Source organism: Copidosoma floridanum, unplaced genomic scaffold, assembly GCF_036245765.1.
Source record: "Copidosoma floridanum isolate Cflo_tuat_1 unplaced genomic scaffold, Cflo_Japanese_pri ptg000009l, whole genome shotgun sequence".
In the NCBI taxonomy this organism is placed as follows: domain Eukaryota; kingdom Metazoa; phylum Arthropoda; class Insecta; order Hymenoptera; family Encyrtidae; genus Copidosoma; species Copidosoma floridanum.
In genome coordinates this window covers 7,587,282-7,611,657 of record NW_028321886.1, presented here as the reverse complement: position 1 = coordinate 7,611,657, position 24,376 = coordinate 7,587,282, and the positions used below count along the sequence as shown (strand labels likewise).

General features: G+C 42.6%; 3 protein-coding genes across 3 annotated transcripts in view; 2 read left to right on the top strand and 1 right to left on the bottom strand.

Annotated features, from left to right (window-relative positions):
- Flo2 (flotillin-2) overlaps positions 1-24,376 on the bottom strand; it is a 105,686-nt gene that overhangs the window by 42,071 nt on the left and 39,239 nt on the right. The window lies entirely within an intron of this gene.
- Positions 2,795-8,368, top strand: LOC106635908 (glucose dehydrogenase [FAD, quinone]). Its single transcript, XM_014348102.2, has 8 exons — positions 2,795-3,076; positions 3,373-3,747; positions 6,180-6,344; positions 6,484-6,636; positions 6,821-7,168; positions 7,245-7,486; positions 7,555-7,660; positions 7,742-8,368. Exons 1-8 carry the CDS (start codon positions 2,795-2,797, stop codon positions 8,366-8,368), a joined length of 2,298 nt encoding a protein of 765 aa, XP_014203588.2.
- Positions 16,598-22,996, top strand: LOC106635909 (glucose dehydrogenase [FAD, quinone]). Its single transcript, XM_014348103.2, has 4 exons — positions 16,598-17,014; positions 19,444-19,627; positions 21,581-22,130; positions 22,222-22,996. The coding sequence occupies exons 1-4, from the start codon at positions 16,598-16,600 to the stop codon at positions 22,994-22,996; spliced, it is 1,926 nt and encodes a 641-aa protein (XP_014203589.2).

Below are 24,376 nucleotides of genomic sequence, written 5' to 3'. Positions count from 1 at the left end.
AGGGTTTCTACGTAACTCCACGGATTATTTTTTATTTTTCTTATCATTTGCTTTGCAAGGATAGACGTATGTAGCTGTAAAACGTTTTTAATTACAAGTGACAGGAAAGATTCAATGTTTTGATATGTAACAAGGAGAAAACGCTTTTTCAGTGAATGGCTATTAAACCATGGTCAAACAAAATACACAAGGATAAAGTAATAGGCCACTGCTAGTAATGCACTCTCGAGATTCAATTTGCTATCATGACATAGTATATTATTTATATAAAAATTTGTTTAAAGAGCAGATGAGGTAACATATAACAACACGAGATTAATATAATTTTTTTTTTTTCTTTTAATGGAGGTACACGAAAGTGTCAATTTTAAAAGTTTTTTTTCAACCAACGTACTAACACGTCTCAGAGGCTTAATTAGTGCACTTTTAGACTTTCTATTACAACTTAAATACCATAAATGGTGTACCTTGCTTTTTTTTACTAGACTTATCTAACTTGTTGTGAAGAAGTTACTTTAAAAAATTTGGAATGAAAAAGAAAAAAGAACATGTACGTGATCGATTTGCCAGTCTAGAGAAAATTGCAAAAAGTTTCTACGAGCAGTTTTAGTGAACGTATAACTATGTCCTAAATTGAATAACTTGCTTCCGTGAATGAACTGGTTAGCACGGAAATTTTGACGACTTTGTTATGCATGTACTTGTTTCAGCCAACATTAATAAATTTTTGAAATTTAGTTGAAATCGCAACGAGGAATATAACTAGCCAGCTACCTACATTTTAATGGCAATTCATAAAAACATTTATAACTTGTAGCAACAATTGCTTTGGAATTGAAAAAAAAGTTTCTACGGTAAGAACTTATCTACATACCGCAATATTATCTAGTTAATTAACTTCAGAAAAAGGTTTTATCCAACTGTCACCAAAAATTATGCAACATCGCATCTACAATATTTCTCGCTATCACATACCTACAATTTTTCAATTCCGTGTATTCAATTTCAAACGATACGGGCTCTGATTGTAAAAGTAGGCCCAACAGTGCTCACTTATTACATCGGCTTGCGACACGCGAAAAGAGAGGTAGTCAACGAAAATAATCGGCCACGTCATGTGTTTCGTTCCTAACAAGATTTGCATTTTGCAATTGGCAGGCATGACTCCTGTTGGTCATAGGAAAAGTAAACTACCGCTCGCCCTTAGTCGTGCAATACAAGCGAAAGCTATAATCATCCGGAACTAGCTTTCAATTTTCAAAGTCTACCGTAAACCGGATCTTTATAAAACCTACACGTCTATCAGTCATTAGGAAAAATATACCTATTAAAATGTTATCGCCTCCTGTGAATCTACTGACATAACTTTTCACATAAAAAAAAAAAAAAAAAAAAATGGGGAGAAACAGAAAGAGGGTGATGCACCTCCTTAATTACACACGCCTTCTCACGATGTACATATAATTATAACCTTGAGGCGTAAGCGTATCTGTGTATACCTACAACCGCGTTTCCCACCCGCGAGATAGTATTTTAGTGTTGCCACGCCGAAACATTTCACTATCACTCCCTGCAGTTCTCCCCTTCCGTGCCATTCACGATCGAAGCTCGAATGCTCGTGGTTCGGAGAGTTTGGGCTCGGTCGGGGCCTGCTGTTTTACATTTCGATAGTGTCCAGCAACACTGCCAAGTGAAAGAGCCATCGAGTGCTACCTTAGGTGGCGATTTGGCGACTTTGTGGTCGAATAATTTTTTTTTTTTTTATTGTGTTGTTTAATCGTTGAGTGGCACGTGACATTATAGTGATCGCTTGCTTTTGGTACTTATCAGCATTGAAGATGATTTTGTCGCACAAATATCGTGGATTGCTCCGGTATTTACGCAAATCACATTATTATTCCCACCCCTCTTGTGTAAAGAATTATTCAAAATAGGTACCTTCTACACAATTCAGTGGTGGCCTCCGGTTCCTTGAGCTGCCTTTCATTTCGTCGTGACAATTATACCGCGTTCCTTACGAATTTACGAGTCGTGGTTTTATTGACATACCGTAAAATTAGGCAATAAACATAAAAATTTTTTTTTTCAAAAGCGTTGTTACAAACAAATAACTTTACCCGTACAGAGATATTTCCGTGGGAAAGTCCTTGGAAAAAGTTACTGATTCTACCAAGTGTAACAAAATTTTTTTACATTACATGATTTGATCGATAATAACAAATACCTCGTTTGCATTTTACAATTGTTTGCAGTATAATGTGGCATTGCATTAAATTTTTATTTGTAGATATTAGTGATTATCCAACTACTTTAAACGACTAAATTTTAATGCACTTTCATAGAAATGATTTTACGGAGCAACGAAATTAAGACTTGGTTTTTTAATTTAACATAATGCATTATTGCCTGGCGCCTTCGTCTGGCTTGTTAGACAAAATTTTCTCTCAACAAACAATGCAGTGAGTACATTTTTTTTTTTTTTTTTAATTTCTCTATAACATTTGCGTAACAAGGTACAATAAAAGTTAAATTTTTTTTTTTTTTCAATAAAGCCATCTTTATTAAATATGTATTTCGTAAACAAAGACATGCAAAACATTTGAAAAAAATGATTACTCACTGATCAACTAAACTGGAAGAATTACTATATTCATCAAATAATAATTTAATCCTTAACCAACCTTCAACTCAAGCTCATCAATTTGACGCGATAAGGCTCAAGAGTCCAAAGAGCGCAAAAGACGGAACGTCACCTCAAATAAAAAAAAATTCGAAAAATTGAAGCAGCTTCAAAATGTCTTGGATCCCGCCGAACTTGGCAGAGCTCTGCCCGCCTTACAGTCAAGTTTCGACGTGTCAGCCACCAGTGATGCTTTTTATGAATTTTTTGGCGACCCTGTTTGGCTACTCTCTCGACAGCCCTGCGCGCGGAGTTCGCCCGGAAAGTGACTTTTTGTCCTTTGCTCCTTTCGGTCCTGGCAGAACGACCACTCCGGTAGTGCTTAGCAACAATTTGGACCGAAGTTATCAGTCCCACGACTACTACGGAAGTGGCCAATATTTCGAACAGTCTTTGGTAAGCGAGCACAAGTTTTCTTGTTTATCGCTCAAAAAAGTGTCCGTCTACGTTGCCCTTTTTTGTAAAATTAAACGAAAACAATAACTAATTCAACAGTTTGGTGGGTCATATATGTTTTAAAGAGCCAATTTCTCCTATACCTCAGATTCTTGAACCATTCATAACAAAGGGCCATTATGTACCATTTTTTTGGTCCCAATTCTCTAATGACACAGTAAACGTTTCACTATCCTCGACTATGTTATTTGTTACAAACACTGCTAAAAGTATTTACACGAGCAAAATATGCGCAGAGGATCAAGCGGCAGGTCGTAAAACCAGTCACCTACTACAACTCCCTGCACCACTACTACAGCTCAAACTTCGGCAAGCGTCTCGAGCCGACGTACCGGCAGTTTTCGCCCCAACCTACGAGCGTCTATGGGCAACCCGAGGCTTTTCCAATAGCTCATTATCACCACCGTGCCACGGCCTTTGATCCGCAGCCGCGGAGCTACTTTCACGACAACTGGAACAATGAAAATGAGGAGTACGCGCCCCCGGCAGCGCGGGCCGTCTTTCCCGAGCCCGTGGATTCGCACGCCGAGGAGTACGACTTTATCGTGGTCGGGGCTGGATCAGCTGGTTGCGTCATTGCCAATCGGCTCAGCGAGATCGGCCATTGGAAGGTTCGAGTTTGATTTTTTTATTTTTCTATAACAAAAAAAAAAGATTTTGGGCTATGCTGATTTTTACGTTGGCACGATAAATGACAAAATTGTCATTTAAGACACAACGGGGGGAACAGAAAATATACAGCGTGAAAGTGTACGGTCTCTTGGGCGAGTTAACTATGAAAATCGAATTTTTATCATTCACTCGGCAGTAAATCACGAGATCTTTGCATGTATAAGCACGTGTTGGGTAACGCTACCCGGATGGTGCATGACATTTACTTGCACTCGACTTTGTACTGTATTTATACTACATTGGAGCTCCTTACGGGACCAGCCACGGTTTAAATTAAATTTTTAAATTCGGTAAAAAAAAAAAATTTACCAATTACCAACCAGCTCTATAGTAAAAGCTTTTGTTTTGTACAACGAAAAAGAAAAAAAAGAAATATCGTACATAAAACACGCTGCACTTGCTTTCGCGCACTGAAAGTGCGTTTACGGAAAGGTAAGCGTTGCATGTGGGAAACAAAAAATTATAAGCAAATAAAAGAAAAATCAAGATGGAAAACCATCAATTAAGCCCGACTAATCAGCAGAGCCGCATCGGCGGTTAAAAGTTGAACGCACAGATATATATAAAAACAGCGTGTATATCATCGCCTCAATTAAACTGGTGTTGTATTTATATAAACAGAGCCGTCACGCACGTCTCTCTCTCTCTCTCAAACTGTTTTTGTTGCGTAAATAGAATTATCTATAAAAAAAAAAAAAAAAAAAAAAAAAAAAAAAGTGGGAAACGAGCGATAATCGGATTTCCTGATACAACGTAGTTACTAGCCTTTGAAAGGCTCGAGTCATCAATCGGAGTAAAAGCGAGAGACCGCGGTGATTTTCAACGCGAGCAGCAAAAGTCGATTTCCGCGAGCTATACATACACGCAGATATCTTGCTGCTAAAGTTGTACCCCTCCCACGCGGCCGATGTAATATTATAATCTATGCATCCGCATCACGTGTTTATACATTCATGGAGTATAGGTGCGCGTCGTTTGCAATTCCAACGCCTTTGGATTTTCAGCTCCATTGGAGCGCCAAGTTGTATACATACATATAACATACACGTATTGTCGGACTATGAAGGAATAGAGAGTTTGGTGCGCCGTGTGACATAATTTAAAAAGAAAAAATAAATAAATCATATACCCGAATAATATAGTGTACGGCGCACACAGATGATCTTTTGGATGTTTTAAGCATAAACCATGTTTAAAAATTCAGGAATGCATATAATAAGCACTTACGATTGTGAGTACAGTAGCACAAAATAATGCTTATACGTAATAATTGCAGATATAACCGCAATATTTACACAACAATTTCAGGTATGTATAGGATCAGGAATAAGAGAAAAGCTGAAGGAGCTCGTGTGTTGGGCGAAATTTTGCGTTTTCTCGAGCCGATAATTCGTAATAACCGGTGCGCTCGCATTATCTCGGGCTCGAGTCCGTTATGTCAGACACATACTTTTCATACACGATCGCGATATGAATAACTAGATTTTTTTTCCTTTTTCGATAAATTGGAAGTGAAAGGTGTGTAATTACTACTATCTTTTTTTTCCCCTCCAAACGTGCATGGGAAAGGAGTCGTTGTTTCCGAAAAAAATATAATTCCCGTGATGTACGTTATTTTACATTGGGATGACTCGGAAAGCGCGAGAGTGTGAAAACGATACACCGCAAGTCGTCACATGAACCTGCACACCCGTTCACAATGAAGCAACCAGCCGTGCTCGGAAAAACTGATCGCCGAGTGAAGAAGAAAGAAAAAAAAAAAAAAAGGAAAAAGTAATTTACAAGGATAAACTTACGCAATTCCAGATAAGCAAAAAGAATTAAAAAGAAAAAAAAATAGGTACACGACAATTCTCGTCGCCTCGGCTAACGAACCGCGCCCGTGGAGTGTCCCTTTTTGTTGTAAGGATCGAAGAGACAAAAAAAAAAAACAAAGTGAACGCACAGCTGCGCGTTTGGCGAAAACAACAAGTAGATATAAATAGTTGCATAGCTCCCGCGTGTTTTCAAGTCGTACAGGAATGCGAGTCCACAGGCACGCCGATGAATTTTCGCCACCACCAACAATTGCCACCAACAGTTTTTTGTTGTGCTTAAAAAAAAAAAAAAAAAAAAAAAAAAAAACACTGCGACGTGGCGTTTCCGCAGATCTACCCTGGACACGTATAATTGTAGATACGCGCGCTTTTAACCAAAGAGAGCGCCGGTGAACGCGTTTTACTGTGGTTTGAGAAAAAACGCGCCTCGGCACGGTATTCGATAGAGTCACAATACGAAAGGAATTTTTATTTTTTTTGCGTTAAAAAAAAAAAAAAAAATAAAAAATATGTCCGTAAACACAAGAGCATACAAGTGATTTATGTTTCAACAGGTGCTGTTGCTGGAAGCGGGAATAGAAGAGCCGCTGGTAGCCGAAGTGCCAGCTTTTGCACCAGCGCTGAGGGGAAGCAACATAGACTGGCAGTATAGGACGACGCGCATGAAGAGAGCGTGTCGATCCAAGAGGGGCGGGACGTGTTCCTGGTCGCGCGGCAAGGTATGTATATATATATATGTCACACAATCGATTGACTGATTTTACGATTGAAAAGATAATTATGCGCATGAGCGATAGATTCGCGGTGGTATATATTTTCCAAAGTCAAGGCTAATTATGATTGTCATGGCGTGTGCAGGTGATGGGCGGATCGAGCGTGTTGAATTACATGATGTACATTCGCGCGAACATGGAGGATTACAATGCGTGGGCTCGCATGGGTAACGAGGGCTGGAGCTACGACGAGGTGCTGCCGTACTTTAAAAAGTCCGAGGCCAATCTTGATCCCGAAGTGAGTTCCATTTTTCACGTTGCCATCACTAATGTAAATTTAAAAAAAATTTCTAGTTATAATAGGTCTGTAATGACACCTGCCTACTATTTTAGTTTCGATTTTTTGTTTATCCCTACGATATTTGTACACTCCCGATCCACATACACATACGAATAAAGAATGATGTATCGCGTTGGGTCAGGTGGTACACAAGAACCGAAAATACCACAGCCAGCACGGCTACCAGACGGTCGAGTGGTTCAAGTACATGGACCCGAACGTGCGGATAGTGATAAGTGGCTTCGAGGAGGCCGGCTACAGATTCGTCGACCCGAACGCCGCGACGCAGCTGGGCACAGTCCACTACCAATCGACGGCCTTCCGGGGCGCCCGCATGAGCACCAACGCCGCCTTCATCCGCACCATCCGGGACAAACGCCCGAACCTCACGATACAGACCCAAGCCCAAGCCACGCGCGTCCTCATCGACCCCACGACCAAAGTCACCCACGGCGTCGAGTACTACAGCACCCGCAGCGCCACCACCAAGGTATACATAGACCATACGCGCATTTCCCATTGGTATATACATACCGAGCCACGCGAATGACAAAGATCGATTCCAGGTGGCCCGCGCCCGTAGGGAGGTCATCGTCAGCGCCGGGGCCATCGACTCCCCGAAGCTCCTCCAACTGTCCGGGGTAGGGCCAGCCGAGTGGCTCCACGGCCACGGCATCCAACTCGTGCAGGACCTACCGGTGGGTCGTAACCTCCAGGACCACGTGACCACGGACGGGCTGATCGTCCAACTGTCCAACGCCACCGCCACCAGCAAGAACCCCGAGGCCATCAAACGCGACGCCTACGAGTAAGACCTATATGTTGTACACTTTGACACGCTAAATGACGCTGGTTTTTGCTCTTTGGTTGCGTCAGGTGGCTGCACAGCCAGACCGGGCCTTTGTCGGCTCACGGCTCCCTCGGCGCGGGTGCCTTTGTCCAGACGCCCTTCGAGACCAGCCCCGACCAGCCGGACATGCAGGTAATAACATCCCAACGATCACGATGATTTTCCAAGTTTGTAAGACTCGTTTGTAACGCGGCCATGCAAATGTTGGTAAAGTACTGCTTCGATGGTACGAGCGTGAGCGACTACTTGGCCGACCCGACCGAGTCCGTGGAGACGGCCGTGATGCCGCTGGCCTACTACGACGGGCTGAACGTGAGGCCGGTGCTCCTGGCGCCCCGTAGCCGGGGCACCGTGAGACTGAACCGGACCGACCCGGTCTTTGGGGCGCCGATCATCGATCCTAACTACTACGGCGCCGAGCCGGATCTCGAGGCCATGCTAGCCGGCGTCCGGATATTCGAGGAGCTGTTGGGCACCCGAGCCTTCAGGGACAACGGACTGCGGTTGCTGGACGTGCCGCTGCCCTCGTGCGTTACCTACCGATTCGACAGCGACGACTACTGGCGCTGCGTTCTCACCGAGTACACGACCACCCTGTATCACCCCTCGTGCACCTGCAAGATGGGCCCGAGGGGTGATCCCACCGCAGTGGTCGACCCGAGGCTCAGGGTACACGGGGTCAAAGGTTTGAGGGTCGCCGACGCGTCCATCATGCCCTTCGTCGTGAGGGGGAACACCAACGCCCCGACCATCATGATCGGCGAGAAGGCGAGCGACATGATCAAGGAGGACTGGCTCCGCGAGGGACAAGATCCTGGGGTGCTCTTTGGATGGCGATGACAAACGAGGGTGCCGTGCATTTTCGCATAAAGAGTTGAATAAGAGAGACTTTGCCGATCGCGTGACGATGTATAGCCAATTGTACTGATCCACATGGATTGTCGATGTATTATCCCCTCGTATACATATATATATATAAAGCCAATAGGAATGATTAAACTTTGGATGTAATAGGCGAGGTAACTGCAACTGTATTTTTTTATAAAAAGAAAGAAAGAAAAAATTCAGCAGCAGGAACGAGTAATTTATTTAACGTAAGAAATCCAAATTCAAATTCAATAATCGGTTATTTGTAGAAAAGCTATAGACAATTGTACGGCGAGACCTTCCTTTATTACCGATTTCGAAGCCATCCTTCGTACATGCGCGATTAAATACTGTATAGCTCGAGCGCGAAAAACACTTTCCCTCGCCCGTACACACTTACATTGAAACACTTATCCTCTGATCAATCGTAAAATAACGCGGGGAGTATATAAAAGGGCTACACTGTTACTGCACCGTGAGCGCAAAAACACACTCGTCGCGCTATTTTTTTTTTTTTGTTCTCCTTGTTTCGCGTGCGGGGCAAAAGTGAACGGTACACGTATAGGTATACATATACGTACACGAGGTAGGTGTGCATACCGTACAAGTATAGAAACGGTTTCGTGACCACACCTGGATATATATATATAAAATGAAACTCGGCGCGCGCCCGTACAACACGCGCGAGGGACATAAATATTAAGTGGAGGGACGCTAATGTATCCGTGGTAAACGAGCGTGTGACTGAATATAAAAAAAAAAAAAAAAAAAAAAACCTAGACACGTATGCCTACTCGGGTTAAAATATGTGCTTACTTTATGCTGTTTCATACAGAAAAAAAGCAGCGGTCGGAGGATAAATGATTCATTTCTCAATTGTAGTCGACGTGTACACGTATGCGCGTCCATTTGTCCGGAGGACGCCGGCTATAGCCGGTAATTTTGGAGATCAAATCGCCGGCTTGGTTTTTAAATATAGATGCACGCACGTACACGTGTATACCCATTGACATTGACGCACGCGCGACAAGAAGATAGGAGGGAAAAAAAAAAAAAAACATCCGGAAGGAAATAATCGATAACTTTGTCCTAGGTGTACGCGTAAAAAATCGAACGAGCAGAGAAAAAAAAAACAGAGAGCCCAGCGCAGGGGGCTCTGTGTGTCGAGGTGAAAAAAAAAGGGAGAGCTGTACAGGTGGCTTTTAACAGCTTGGGGCACGGAGAGGCTTGCCTGGGAGCTTCTTCTTGCCAGGCTCCCAGAGTCGCGATGGGAATTTCGTGAGCCAGCCGAGCTGCGAAAAAGTCTCCGGAGACACAAAGGCCGAAGGAGCTTGCGGGCTTTCCTTTCTCTTTGTTCCCTCTATATAGTGCAACCGGCTTGCCTCTGAAATATTGAGAGGCGTCGTACAGCACATGCAATGGGCTTCCTTTTTTTTTTCCTTTCGGGTTTTATCCGAAATGAATATAATTTTTGGCGATTAGCCGTGCTCGATGATGTTGTAGTTGTAAGCGTAGATGAATGGTTCAGTCACTTGATTATTGTAGTCACAAGTGAAACGTTAGATTATAAGGATTCTCGGGGTGGGAGGGAGAGCGCCTGGGAATAGGCAGCCAAGTAGTCTTGAGAGTATGCGCACCACTGCAGAGGATTTGCAGGACATCCACGACGAGAATTTACTGCTTTATCAGATGGTGGTCAACAAAATGAGATTCTCTTGAAAAATTTTTTACGCGTTTATCAGCCAATGTCAATTTGAATTTCTACCGTTCGACTGGGGGGTTTTTGTCTTCTTCTATTGTTTACAACACAATTGGCTTTCGAACAAACTTATTATACCTATACTCTTGTGATTTGCATTAACTTTAATTAAATAAAAGAAGTTTTCAATGATGTTTTTGACGAGTAAAATTTTTTACAATTATAACTTGTATCAAACTGATTTGCCCGAAAAGCCAAAATCTTACATAATAATTCTTGACTGGTTTGTTAATGGCTTTGAAAAACCCAACTTCTTTTGGTGAATCTTAAAATTACTGTAAAAAAAAAAAAAAAAAAAAAAAAAAAAAAACTTCCTCCATTCGACCAAGGATTTTCGCAACGATTCGTCGTCAGTAATATCCGTAGTAGCGTGACACTTGGTATTGCGATCTCGTAGGTATAAATTTTACTTGCCACTGCGTGTGTATTGTCTATCAGGTGGTATTTCGACGCCAGCGACTCGCTCTCACTGAGTCCCGTACACGGAAATCGACTAGTTGCTCGTAGCATACAAATAGGAATTTTCAGGCTGCGAAAAATTGGCAATGACATTCTTATCTTGGATTTTTTTTATTAGAAAAGGAAATGAAAAAAAAAAAAAAAAAAAGAATAATAATAATAAAGTAAAGTCTGCCCTATAATTCGTTTACAAACATATGTATTTTTGTTTCCGGAGCTACCCGATATTTAATAATTAGTGACCACATTTTTAATCAATTTTGTTGTTATTACAAAAATTTTCTTCAATAGCATTAACGTTACATTTTAATAATTTTCTACAAATCAAGTATTCAACGATAAATGTATTTAAAAAAACCAATCCGTACCCAAAGCTATACGAGTCCCGCTGGGCAATATTAATAACACCCTTTCGGCAGACATAATAAAATCAAACGCACGAAAAGTCCGCCTTGCAAGACACGTTTTTAGGCTAATGGAAACTATTTTTAAACTTTACGACACAATAGAATCCACGTGATTCCGGTTTCGGCATTTATACATGTGATTTCCAAATTCACCAGCACATTGGCACGTTCGAGAATTCACGCAGCACCGTACGTATACACACCTCGGTTTCGAAACTTTTTCATAATAGTTACCCCATAAACCTCAATTCAGTTCGGTTCACGATCACAAATCGATTCTGCCTCATTACCGGTTTTTTATTTTATCTCACAAATTTTACCTTATCATCACTAAACTGTACGACAGAAATGAGGTTGAGGAAGAAAAAAAATCAACACAAGTACCTCCAATGATAGGCTTTGGATGTGAAGAAAATCCATTAGGTGGACAAAGTTAAGTTGGCGTGGAAACGCGTAAAAACAAATTAAATTAAAGGCAAATTTCGCAAGCTGTGAGGAGGCATTAAGGAGCTATAGAACATGTGCGCAAGAGTTCAACTGCACATGTGTTTTTTGTTTTTTTTTTTTCTAATTTGCAGAAATGAAGAAAAGGGCACGGATCGAGGCGAAAAAAAAGTAGATGCGTGCGGAGGTCAGTGAAAATTAGTTTCGCGGGACGCGTCGTTTCATCAGCAAAGCACCAACAGCATCATATTTTCTGCGAACTGATTACTTACTGCAATCGAATTCTCTTCGAGATTATAGCACTGGTGCAGTCATTTTTATACTACATGCTCTATAAACTAACACGTATGACTACGAAATTTGTCACTGCAATTAATTTTTAGTTGTCAAACAACTTGATCACTGTAGATTCAAAAAAAAATATTTTGAGTAACCATTGACCATGATGATAATTAGAAACAATATTCATTGGTTTTAAAAAATTTTTTTTTCAGAACGAAACAAACTCACCTAACGAAATAAAAGCCCATGAAAATTTTTCTCTACAACTTGTTTAACAAAGTATTGAGTTATCACCGAAACTGTTGGTACACAATGTATTTTTTTTTTTTTTTTTTTTTTTGAAGCTGTGTCTCCACAACGTGACAACTATGGTCCAAACGGCTCTGTTGAAACACGAGCGTGAACTATACGGGAATTTTAATCTTGCTTCTCGATCGTTAGTGGTACAAAAGAAAGTAAAGAATTGCGTGCATAGACGAGTTTTTTTTTTTTTTTTGTTAACCATGAGTTCTGCAAGGTAGAATTATGAGAGTAATGAACCTCGACGCGTGGCGCGTAATTTTACGCTATAAACACATACGTGCGCTAAGGTTACATCAACGTATAGGTGCATGAGATTGCACTGAAACGCATGAAATTTTAATAATGCCTCAAGAGAGTGAAATTAAAATGTTTCTGTAAATATAGTAAAAAAAAAAAAAAAAAAAAAAAAAAAACTTGGTAATGGTTAATACTTGAAGGTAGAAAAAAAAAACTGTTACAAATATGTAGAGCAGTCTTCCCTTTCCTATACTCACCGACTAATATTATAATCTTAAACGGATTCCAATTGATGTACACTTATACACAATAATGGCTAATTATTAGAGAGAAAGGACAATGTTTTCTTGCGATAAAAAGTGGGCTTGTTTTTTTCATTGATGGTAACATCACATAGTAATTCCGTTTTGACGTGACGAAACAAAAATTATAGGAGCTGTGGTCGCAAGGCATCATTAACGCTTACACCGTTCAATTATTAACATGTGTCTCTTTTTTTACACTCAACTTACGCAACGGAAGACGCTGTATGTAAAACTCTCTCGTGCAATGTCCAAATTGTTAAACTGACCTGTAACAGACAATAGATTGATTTGATTAATGATTTTGGTATCCCAACCATTTGTAATCGTAATAATATGTATACTTGAAATAGCGCATTGGGAAACAAGAGCTACCTATATGGTGATTGGGTAATTTGGCCCATAATGGGCATAGGCTCTCGAGTGGCACGTAGCTACCAAAATACGAATGGTGAGCTCGTGTGAGGTAATGTGTATTATTTTCGTTCAAAAAAAAGAATATTGTGTGTATAATGTAATTCATGAGGAATGTATATTAATGAGTTTCCGAGATTTAACGATTATATACCGAAACACGGTACACCCATTCAAATCTTAATCGACACGTAATCTGAGAACTCGTATTCGTTTCAATAGGTGTTTTTTTTTTTTTTTTTTTTTTTTTCAATTCAATAAACTAAAAATACTTTCATCAAAATGAATAATCAACTGTAACATTTTTACACTCTAATCTAATTATGTTATTGCACATACAAATGCAGCAAGAAAAAACTTTTTTTTTCTTTTTTATCTCTGAGTAACTTTTTTTTGACAGATGGTATTCAAGCCAAATTGTACACATGCTTTTACTCGCATGAATGGGTTAACTTATAACTTACCACAGTCAAGCCAATAATGCGTACACTACAGCTCGAATGGTTTTTATATACGTACGAGCAAACGCAAGAAAACGAAAAAATTAAGAGAGCACACATATATATTTCTGATCGCTTTCGTCATGAGGAAAGTGTTTTTACGAGAACCGATGCGCGCACCCTAGAAGATGTTATCATCAAATCTTGAATATTATATCCCGTCACGAAAGAAGACACATCGTCGATTTAGTCGAGGGAGCACGCATACGCGCTTTCGTAACTTGCATACACGGGAAGCGAGATATATTTATTTATTTATTTATTTTTTTTTTTTTACCTCCGAGCGTGCAAGTGTGCGTGCCCAACAGGAGCAAAAGATTTCGATGAAGGACGAGAGAGTATACGATCGAGAGCCCCGAATCTCAAGGATGAACATTTTTTGTGTTTTTTTTTACAATCGCTCGAAATATAAAACCAGTAAGTCAATCTCGAAACGGACGAGATGAGGCTACGTGCACCAAGTCACGGGTACCCAACACCAGCGCAAGGATATAGGTCCAGGAAAGTTTCACTGCAGGCCTTGCGGGCGATTGAAAAACCAATGGCCTTCTCTAAACGCTTGCCTCCGAAAAAAAAGAAAAAAGAAAAAAAAAAATGGTTTCACCACAGTGTTGCGGATGATTAATTCGCCGTTCCCAAAAAATACGTGCCAATATCTCAGACCAGCAGCAAAAAGGAGCCGCCAAAGCTTGCACGAATTTGTACACATTAATAAGACCACGCAAGTATTCTTCCCTGCAGTTTTTGCATGTAGGGAAAAAAGTAGTCCAAACGGGAATCCCCTCGCATCCTTGTCAACTTAAAGTCCGCTCTTTGGCAAAAGTATAGCATAAACCGCGTTATCGGACACACCCGTACATTGAAAAGGGAGAGTCATTTCTGTGCGGCCCCCCCCCCCCTAAAAAAAAAAGCTGATGGGTTTGGTTTTTAAAAAACATTACACACCAAGTGGGGAAAAAGGAGGAGGAGGAGGTCGATCTCGGTGGTTTGGTGGTGGTGGTGGAGGCACCCAAACGCACGTACGTACACTTTATACGTTCAGGGCCTCGCGTCCGAAGTCGCAGTCTTTCGCTTTCTCCGCGGCGGCCGCACAGCAGCCGCCTCATATCCCACGTGCTTTTGTGCGGACTGCACTCGTCTTCTCCGGCGCGTCTAGTCCGCGACTCGCGTCTCTCCTCTTTTTTTTTATTTTTTTTTTTTTTTTCTCTACATTTTTGTGCGCGCGTGCGTGTATACAAGTGTACATTTATGTGCTGTGCTGTTCTTAGTGGCTGCGACTACACGGCAATGATGCGCGTCTCGTAAGTATTCGCGTAAATGTACAATTTTATAAACTTTTTTTTTGTGGATTTTTACAGTTTTTTCGTTAAAATTTTCATTTATACTTGAGACGTGGTTCGTTACAACAATCACATGTAAACATAATGTAGAGATATTATTGTGCCGTTGCATCGTGAGGAATTGCAGATGTACGGACCACTGTTGCGTCAAAGAGAAAATCATCGCGATCGAGTCATAAATTATAACACTACTTTGAAACGTATTAGAGCCGCGTCTTTATAATCGCGGCACGGCGGACGCTTGTTATCCCCATCTGTACTAGGCGGACTTTTACTCTTTTCTCACCTATACGCTCCCCGTCAAGCATTGGCCTATCATTTGAGAGTCCGCATCGAGAAAATAGAAATGTGCTAATTACGAGCACTTTTACGCTCACGCCTCGCCAAGGATGGGCGTTTGTTCGTACACACGGTATGTATGCTGGAAAAATCAGGAAAATCGCCTGCTTTGCATTTTCATCGAAAACTTTCGCCAAGTTTAATCGACCACGTTTACCGCACATGAGGCAGTCCGATTGTTATCCATCTCGCGTAACGCGATAGCATCGATAAAACGTGCACCGAGCGAGAAACCGTGAACAATTATTCAGCACTTTTTTTTCATTTTCACACGAGTCAGTGCTCGCAAAATCTGGTGTTTTGATGAATTAGTACAAGAAATATCAAGATTTTCGGCCTCGAAGATCGCCTCGGGCTACTTTTGTACACCACATCAAACAAAACACCGCGCCCTAACACTACAGTAATTCCACCGTCATCGTTGTCATCATCGTGTAAGCTAAGCTATCGCACCACCTTTCATCGATGCGTCGTCGATTCGAATTCAATTTAGATTACCCAACCGGGGCGTCAAGTTAACTCCCGAAGTTAAAGCGTCACCTTTGAATTTCACTTTCAACGCGAGACGCGCGAAAATACGTGTACAGGCACTACATGTATATACATGCGACGGATGACCACCGACAGATTTAGATGTCATTAGCATGCGATCGCTTTTACCTCGTGAAAAATATATATATATGTATGTATACATAAATTACAGCCGTGCCAATTTTATCGTAGTAATCGAGACGCGAGAGATCTATTGAATACGATTCATCATCATCATCAGGGAAGGTGAACGTATTTAAAGAGCGAAAACGGACGAGTACGGCAGAGTGGCGGATCTATTGAACGAGGTATAACAGCGAGCAAGGAAAAAAAAAAAAAAAGTCGGCATGAATAGAATTAGAAAAAATAACCGGTGACGAATGCACGCGTTAGTACAAAGAGAGAAAGAGTACCTATACACTCGCGTGTGTTTTGTGCCTCTCTTCCCTCAATAATAAGGAGATAAACGCGTATGAGAGAGGCAGTCCAGATTAAAAAAAAAAAAAAAAAAAAAAAAAATTGCTCATACACAGAGACAGAGAAGGAATTTTTCACATATTTTGGGGAAAAATAAATCTTAGACATGAATCGTTGCTCTTCACCATGAGCCGCTACAGAATAGGATTAAATCGCAGCCTAACGCAATCGCGCACCAGTCAAAAGCGACGAAATCCTTTCTGACTCATGATGCGAACCAAAAAGAAAAAAAAAAAAAAAACACTCTCTTTGCAGGTACGATCGTCACCAGTGATCGCGGACACAAAAACCAAGCTCCCGATGTCCCAACGACAACAGAGACCGGCAATCGTCATCATCATCATAAATCATCCCTAGGTGGAGGGATCGACGAGTAGCACCAGTAGCGCCGGGCCAGGTTGGTAAATCATGGTGCTGCTGCCGGGGGCGGTGGTGGGCGCCATAAAGGCCGCGAGCGTCCTCCTGGGCATCGGGAAGATCTTCGCCATCGTGCCCGCCCTGATAGTGGGCCTGGCTTACTTCCACTACGACCTCATGGATCCGGAGAATCACCCGCGCGTGCAGCGCGACCTCAAGAAGCAGTACGACTTTATCGTGGTCGGGGCAGGCTCGGCCGGGGCGGTGGTGGCCAACCGGCTCACCGAGAACCCGGAGTGGTCGCTCCTGCTGCTGGAGGCCGGGGGTCACGAGACCGAGATCACCGACGTGCCGATACTCTCGCTCTACCTGCACAAGAGCAAACTCGACTGGAAGTACAGGACCCAGCCCCAGGACTCGGCTTGCCAGGCCATGGAGGACAAGCGCTGCTGCTGGACGCGGGGCAAGGTGGGCCTTTTTTTTTTTTTTTACCGCCGAAGATCGAACTAAACGAGGGCTCTTTTGGGGGAGGGAAAAAAAAAAAAAAAATGTGTGTCCAAAAATAGCACGCGGTCGAGCAAACGAAACCGATCCCGCGTCATATGGGACACCGCAAAAATAGCGAAAGCGTGAAAGAGCATCGCTCGTGTCCTTGAGACCTCCGAGTATAATGTATACTCCTCCGTCCCGGGCTGGCGGAAAAAATTACATTCCATTCGCGATGTTTGTTTCCTTGCGCTCGCCGTAACACCGAAACAATGGCCTGATTCTTCTAACGCGCGTGTAGATATATTTTTCAAAAATAAGCCTTTCGACAGCGGTGGGACGAAGAGGCGGTTCGAATGGCAATAACAAAGAAAGAAAAAAATCAAGCTTTTAGCGCTCCATACCGGGTATACTTATAATTAATGATGCAGCCTCTTGGAGACTGTAAAAACCCACCGCGGCTACCCTCCTGTAATGTCTTATTGTTGTTGGCCCGTTTTGTCTCTTCTCTTTCCTTTTTTTTTTTTTTTTTTGCCGCTTTCTGCTTCTCAACCGGCACTTAATATTCGCTCTTTCTAAATTAGCACTTCAGGCACCGCCGGACTGTCCTGTTGTATTAGCTGTTAAGTTGCATTTGTGGCAGATTGAAACGAAAAAATTTCCAGGGGCTGCGCACAAAGTCTTAATCAATAAGACAAAAGTCTTTGTGTGACTTTATAGTATATTCGAGACTTTTCTGGTCTTATTTGATGAGTGAAAAAGTGCGCAGCTCCTCCTGAATTGATTATCCATGAGACACTGTTCGCACATCATGTTTTAATGAAAAAAAAAAATCAAACGGGTAACTGTTAAAATACGATTTACAACGTTCCCGTGACCACTCAACGTATGACGAACATATAAAAAGAAATTTATTAGATATAACCGTTGGCTGCAATTAAAAGAAAAAGCGATAATTGATGCGTATCCGTTTCCTCTGATTTTCATTTTGACGTCCGGCATATTTTACATTAGGTATGCGTGTATACCGCGCGGGTAGAGGGGACGGCCAACGGTGAGGTCAGTTTTCTGTTATAAATGAAGCTCAATCGAGAGAGGAGGGGGAGATGGACGCGAGTAATGTAGACACCCGTGGGTTACATAACATTGCATCACACCTGTATACCCACGGTAATTGGGACACGCCCTAATATAATACACGATTTTATAGTTTCAATGGTGATTTGATTGGTTTCTTTGGTGTACCATTTTTCTTTTCTTTTTTTTTAACTATTCATTTAGAAAAGCTCTCACAAGACCGTTTTGGGCCTTTATACTAAATTTGCACTCAAGCACCCATTTCGCGCCATCGAAATCTCCCATTACACTCTCTAACAATAAACCTCAATGTATAAGCATTGCAGCGAAAATAACGGTTGAAGCAATTTGAAAGATCTTGCATCATGAAAACAACACCATATGACGCGATAGCGAGGTACAAAAAAACAAAATTGAACTTTGATGAGAAAAAAAAAAAAAAAAAAAAAAACCAAATTAATTCCAGTATACGTATAGTATATGTAATTGCACGCACTTGCTGCATTTTTTCCAGTCTCTATGTACAAGTGCGAGTGTCAAGTGCGACCGTCTGACTCGCGCCCGGTGCGCATACGGTATGTATAAATATAGTGCGAAACCAGGTCAGAGTGAAAGCAAAATTCGACGGCGCGTATACGTGCGCTTGGATGTATCATACACAATCGTTCGAGCGGAAACTTTTTGCGTATAAGACACGCGATGCGCTCGGGTGCCCGTGTAGCCCCTACCCTTGCCCCTTCTAATGTCGTAATTCGAAAAGAGGCGCTCGAAGAGCACAAACGATAGTAAATCAAGGTGCTCGCCAATAATTAACTTGTACTTCGAAACAGCCGAATTCACTTTTTTCGTACCCATACCGTGGATCGACCAATTGAATTTCCGAAGTCTTTTTTTTTTAAATCTTGTAATGTGCCGTGATCAAAGCGATCGCCAGCTGAATTGTTGCGTTACTTCACACAGGGTATTACGGGCGGATAAAAAAAAAATTTTAGAAACAGCAGATCGTGTAGGTACGGTATACTTACCGTGTTTACGCTGTGCTCCAAGTATGGAGGGTTGTACGCTCAAGCGCGTGGCTCGGATGTGTTGGGTGCGATTGCGCGGGTATATACGCGCGAAAACGAGAGGGTTCGCAAAAAGAAAAAGGCACTTGTGCGCGCGAACTATGAAATACCCGCGGTGCGCCAACTGAACTTTCAGTGGGTAAACATATATATATCTTTGGGAAATTTTGTAATTCCGAATCGGGTTGCTCGCGATGTGGTCAGTGTTACCCGCTCGCGCAAAGCCATTTCTCGATCTATCGTCATGTGTAATGTGGCGTATTTTTGCAGGTCATTGGCGGCTCGAGCGTGCTGAACACGATGCTGTACATAAGAGGCAATAGGCGCGACTTTGACCAGTGGGAGGCCCTCGGCAACAAAGGCTGGGGCTACGAGCAGGCCCTCCACTACTTCAAAAAGTCCGAGGACCAGCGCAATCCGTACTTGGCCAGAAATGAAAAGTACCACAAGACAGGTTAGCAACTGCTTTTTTGCTCTTCCTCCTCGTGTCAAATTGTGTACACAACCGTGGATTGTTGACACGTCTGGGACATTTTGCTCGATTACGCAAATTTGGGCGGATGTGGCCTTTGGCCGTTCATCAATAATTGATGTAAAATCGAGGTGGCGATCTATCGGATCGGATTTTCTCGCTTCGTCTATTTGGAGTCGGATGCGCCCGTCGCTGCTGGTTAACCTCGGGCCGATTGAAAAATATGTTTTTCCCAATTCAAATCAATAAATAAATAAATAAATAAAAATCGCCTCGTCATGCGTGTCATTTTCAAGGATCGGAGACGCGAAAACACACCGCCGACACATTTTTTCCTTTGGGAATCTACGCGCGAGATCGTCCTCGAATAATACAGTACGAACTGTGAATTTTTTTTTTTTTTTTTCCAACGCGTATACACGTAGCTTTGGGCAAAAAAAAAAGTAATCTAAATGGCTGCATTATATTTTTTTTCGGAAACCGTAAGTATAGCCTCGGAATTTTTACCTTTTTCGTGTTTTTAGAAAAATCAAATGACTTGCATCATCTTATGTATGTACCATGTATAATCCAACTACGGGGGACATGTATATTATGTGGTGGCTATTTCTCAACGTGTCTCTCATTTTATTGCATCCTTCGAAATTTGGGGAAACCACGGCTTGTGAAACGATAAACGGCTCACGTTTATCGAATTAATTTCGTAACTTGACTACGACAAAACGGGAAAAATCCTACGAAAATCTTTTCTTGGATGTACGTATTTTCGGTACGGGGATTAGCATCTTTCAAAAGCTCGATATTTCATATATGTAACCCAGTGAAAGCGTGACACCGAGTTTCGTCAAACGTTGTTCGAACAGCTTGGCATCGATGCTCGTTTTTCCTTTGATGCATCGTGTATAGGAGGACCGGACGTAGAACCTTTTTTTGACCGTCTCTCCTTTTTTTCCAGAGTTTCTATTGAAAATGCCCAATTGTGTAACGTACAAATACTTTAATTTTCCGATTACAAAAAAACGACGAAAATCCAACGCAAAGCCGATTAACTCAAGTTTTTCCACGCGCTAAAAACGCACCAAAAATACCCATTAAAACGCACACCTATCGTTACGCACTCGTTTTGACAGTGCGGCTCTCAAACGTCCAATAGCCCCCCCGCCATCAAGAAAATTCTCGACCGGTATAAACCAACGTGCTCGCGCCCAACGATTTCCCATTAATCCAAATCAATGCACCGCTCCCCCCAAAGTTTGTAAAATTTCATGGCTGCCTTGGTTTGGCAATACCCTCTAAACAGCGCGAACTCCCTGTATACACGTATACCAGAGATTGGCGCAACCACCTGGACACTCGGAAAACCCGCTCTCGTTCACTAGGTCAAATTATGTCACGCCGGCATACAAATACAATTAAAAACGCACACTCGCAATCGCACATTATATACGTATAATGTGTAAGCAGCCGAATGCCGATAAACCGGTTGTACGAGCAAAGACGGCGATCGGCTTCACGTGTGTGTATATATACACACTTTATCTCCGTTCTCGCATCGCTGCCCCACCGCGACTTTATAAGTATATACTTTCATTACGGTAGGGATTAACGCCGCGTTGCACGTGATCCCGTACACATGGCCACACGTGCCTCTCAACAAATCGCCGATTCCATAAAATATATTATATATATATACCACCCGTTTCGTCACAATTACTTGCATGCGTTTGTCCGCACTTGCACGCACTTGGAGGAAAGGCGATCGGTATGGTAAAAGCCGTTTAGAAACGCAGTAAATAGAGGTAGTCCTTAATCCCAAGCCCAGGGTCCAAAGAACACCGAACGGAATGTGTCGATGATAATTCTTCTGTATACATACAAACGTGCGGGAGCCAAGCCAATGTATAATCGCGTGTATCCTCTCGGTTTTGGCAAAAGGTGGGTACTTGACGATCCAGGACGCCCCGTACAACACGCCACTGGGTCCGGCGTTCCTGCAAGCCGGCCAAGAGCTCGGCTACGACATAGTCGACGTGAACGGGGCCCAACAGACGGGCTTCGCCTTGTACCAGTTCACGATGCGCCGTGGAACCCGGTGCAGCACCGCCAAGGCCTTCGTCCGGCCCATCAGCCGCCGAGCCAACTTCCACCTGTCCCTCTGGAGCCACGTGACCCGCGTCCTCATAGACCCCCACACGAAGCGCGCCTACGGCGTCGAGTTCATCCGCAAAGGCAGGCGCGAGGTCGTCTACGCCCGCAAGGAGGTCATACTCGCGGCCGGGGCCATCAACTCGCCCCAGCTCCTCATGCTATCGGGCATCGGACCAGCCTGGCACCTCCGGGAGACCGGAGTGCCCGTCCTCTACGACTCGCCCGGCGTCGGGCAGAATCTCCAGGACCACATCGCCGTGGGTGGGATCACCTTCCTCATCGACTACCCCATCAGCATCGTCATGAACCGGCTGGTCAACATCAACTCGGCCCTCAGGTTTGGATAGTTGTTTGTTTATTTGTCATAAGACACAAATGTTATTGGCAAAGTGTATATAACGTTGACAATGTTGTCGTCGGCAAACAAGGTACGCCGTGACCGAGGACGGGCCGCTGACGTCGAGCATAGGACTGGAAGCGGTGGGATTCATCACGACCAAGTACGGAAACCAGACGGACGACTGGCCGGACATCGAGTTCATGATAACGAGCTCGTCGACGCCCTCGGACGGTGGTAGCCAGGCCAAGCGCGCCCACGGGCTGACCGACGAGTTCTACAACGAGGTGTTCGGCTCGATCAACAACCGCGACGTCTTCGGGGTCTTCCCGATGATGCTGCGGCCCAAGTCTCGGGGTTACCTCAAGCTGCGGTCCAGCGATCCGCTGGAGTATCCACTGCTCTACCACAACTACCTGACCCACCCGGACGACGTGGACGTGCTGCGCGAGGGGGTCAAGGCGGCCATTAAGTTCGGGGAGACGGCGACGATGAGGAAGTTCGGGGCGAGGTACCACAGCAAGAAGCTCCCCAATTGCAAGCACCTGCCCCACTTCACGGACGAGTACTGGAATTGCGCCATTAGGCAGTACACGATGACCATCTACCACATGTGTGGTACCGCGAAAATGGGCCCGCCCAACGATCCCATGGCCGTCGTCGATCCCCAGTTGAGGGTCTACGGGGTCAAGGGCCTGAGGGTGATCGACGCCTCGATCATGCCCACCATAACGAACGGCAACATCAACGCGCCCGTCATTATGATCGCGGAGAAGGGGTCGGACATGATCAAGGACACGTGGACCAGACAGAGGAACAAGAGGACGCTGTACAGAAGTAACGCAACGACGTTTGGTGTGGCGTGAATTTTTGGGTGCGCGCTTTGAATCAACTATTATTGTTTAATGGGACAAGGGTAGGAATTGCTGTTGTGTGTGTGTGTGTGTTTTTTTTTTTCCAGTCAAAATCAGTTTTTCAATTCAAATGGTACAGTAAGACCATGTGGTTTTTTTTTTCCTATTCCCGGTTTTCATGCGACACTTTGCGTGGGCATGAGGGATTTTTCGTTAGTACTATTTATGTGGGTTTGAAGGGACGTGTGCATGCATTAGGTGTAAAGTTATTTAATTATTGTCAAAGCATGGACTGACGTTGGAGGTAGTTCCTATTGAACGTTAATTAAACAGACGTAGTAAAAAAAGGTACGACAGGATCACACGTTTTCAAAGAGACACTAAAAATATTCAATCATCCGTTGAATCGAAGAAGAAAAATGTTGTTGCGGCGTATCGGTAAAGTATGACATCAATACAAAGAAAAAAACACTGTGATACGTTACCGCAACATTGGTCTTGCTCTTTTTTTTTTTTTCGTTTCAAAACTATTACCGAAAAGAAGTTGTTGCATTGCGAAAGCGATGATTAAACATACATTTATTCTCATCTGGTCAAAGACGACGTTCACTTGCGTGTGGCCTTAAGTTCGGTGGAATTTACCTTTCATTTTTTTTCGAGTAAAACGTTCACTACATTATTGCACGACGATAACAGAGTCAGAGAGACATCGAAAAACCAGTGTCAAACCAACCACTGGCTTAGCACAAAATTTTCTGATGAATTTCAATTTACTTGTACCTCTCGAATGTTCTAAAATAATTTTTCTTTTTTTTTTTTTACTGTAGATTAAATGATTTCAAGTATCGTGTATCCAATACAAGTGCCATTTATCAAGGTGCTGAGTAAATCGATTACTACAGTGGTTGAAGTAAGGAATAATAATAATAATAATGATGTTAATTATTATCTTTTGTAAAGATTGTAAATACTGTGGGTTGTAAAACTTGTATTTTTTGTTACAATGGTGTGTTGTATTATAAGTTAAAGTTACCCCAAAGGAGTGTCGAAACATAAATATATATATTTTTTTTATCTACGATTAAGCGGATGCCAAATCACAGCGATGTAATAATAAAGTCACCTCGTGTTTCGTCTGTGATAAGAAACATGTAAATAATTATCTCAACAGCCGACAGTTGCTGATTGCCGTAAGGCAAGGGGTCACGAAACGAAGCATTTGTAAAGTACATGCAATGAAACATTGTTATGGCTAATAAAATTTTTTACTCGATAAGACTTGCAATAAAGCAATCATTTCATTCGTCTCGATCAATCGAAACGACAAAGTATTTTAAAATCCAAATTTCCATTTTTTATGAAAAAATGTGTTTTAGCTATATTTCATGGAAC

Excerpts from the sequence above, each read along its gene's own strand:
- LOC106635908 (XM_014348102.2), top strand. The coding sequence starts at position 2,795 with ATGTCTTGGATCCCGCCGAACTTGGCAGAGCTCTGCCCGCCTTACAGT. Across the intron at positions 7,487-7,554 it reads ATCAAACGCGACGCCTACGA|GTGGCTGCACAGCCAGACCG; the intron begins GTAAGACCTATA and ends TGGTTGCGTCAG. Across the intron at positions 7,661-7,741 it reads CCGACCAGCCGGACATGCAG|TACTGCTTCGATGGTACGAG; the intron begins GTAATAACATCC and ends ATGTTGGTAAAG.
- LOC106635909 (XM_014348103.2), top strand. The coding sequence starts at position 16,598 with ATGGTGCTGCTGCCGGGGGCGGTGGTGGGCGCCATAAAGGCCGCGAGC. Across the intron at positions 17,015-19,443 it reads GCTGCTGGACGCGGGGCAAG|GTCATTGGCGGCTCGAGCGT; the intron begins GTGGGCCTTTTT and ends GTATTTTTGCAG. Across the intron at positions 19,628-21,580 it reads TGAAAAGTACCACAAGACAG|GTGGGTACTTGACGATCCAG; the intron begins GTTAGCAACTGC and ends TTTTGGCAAAAG.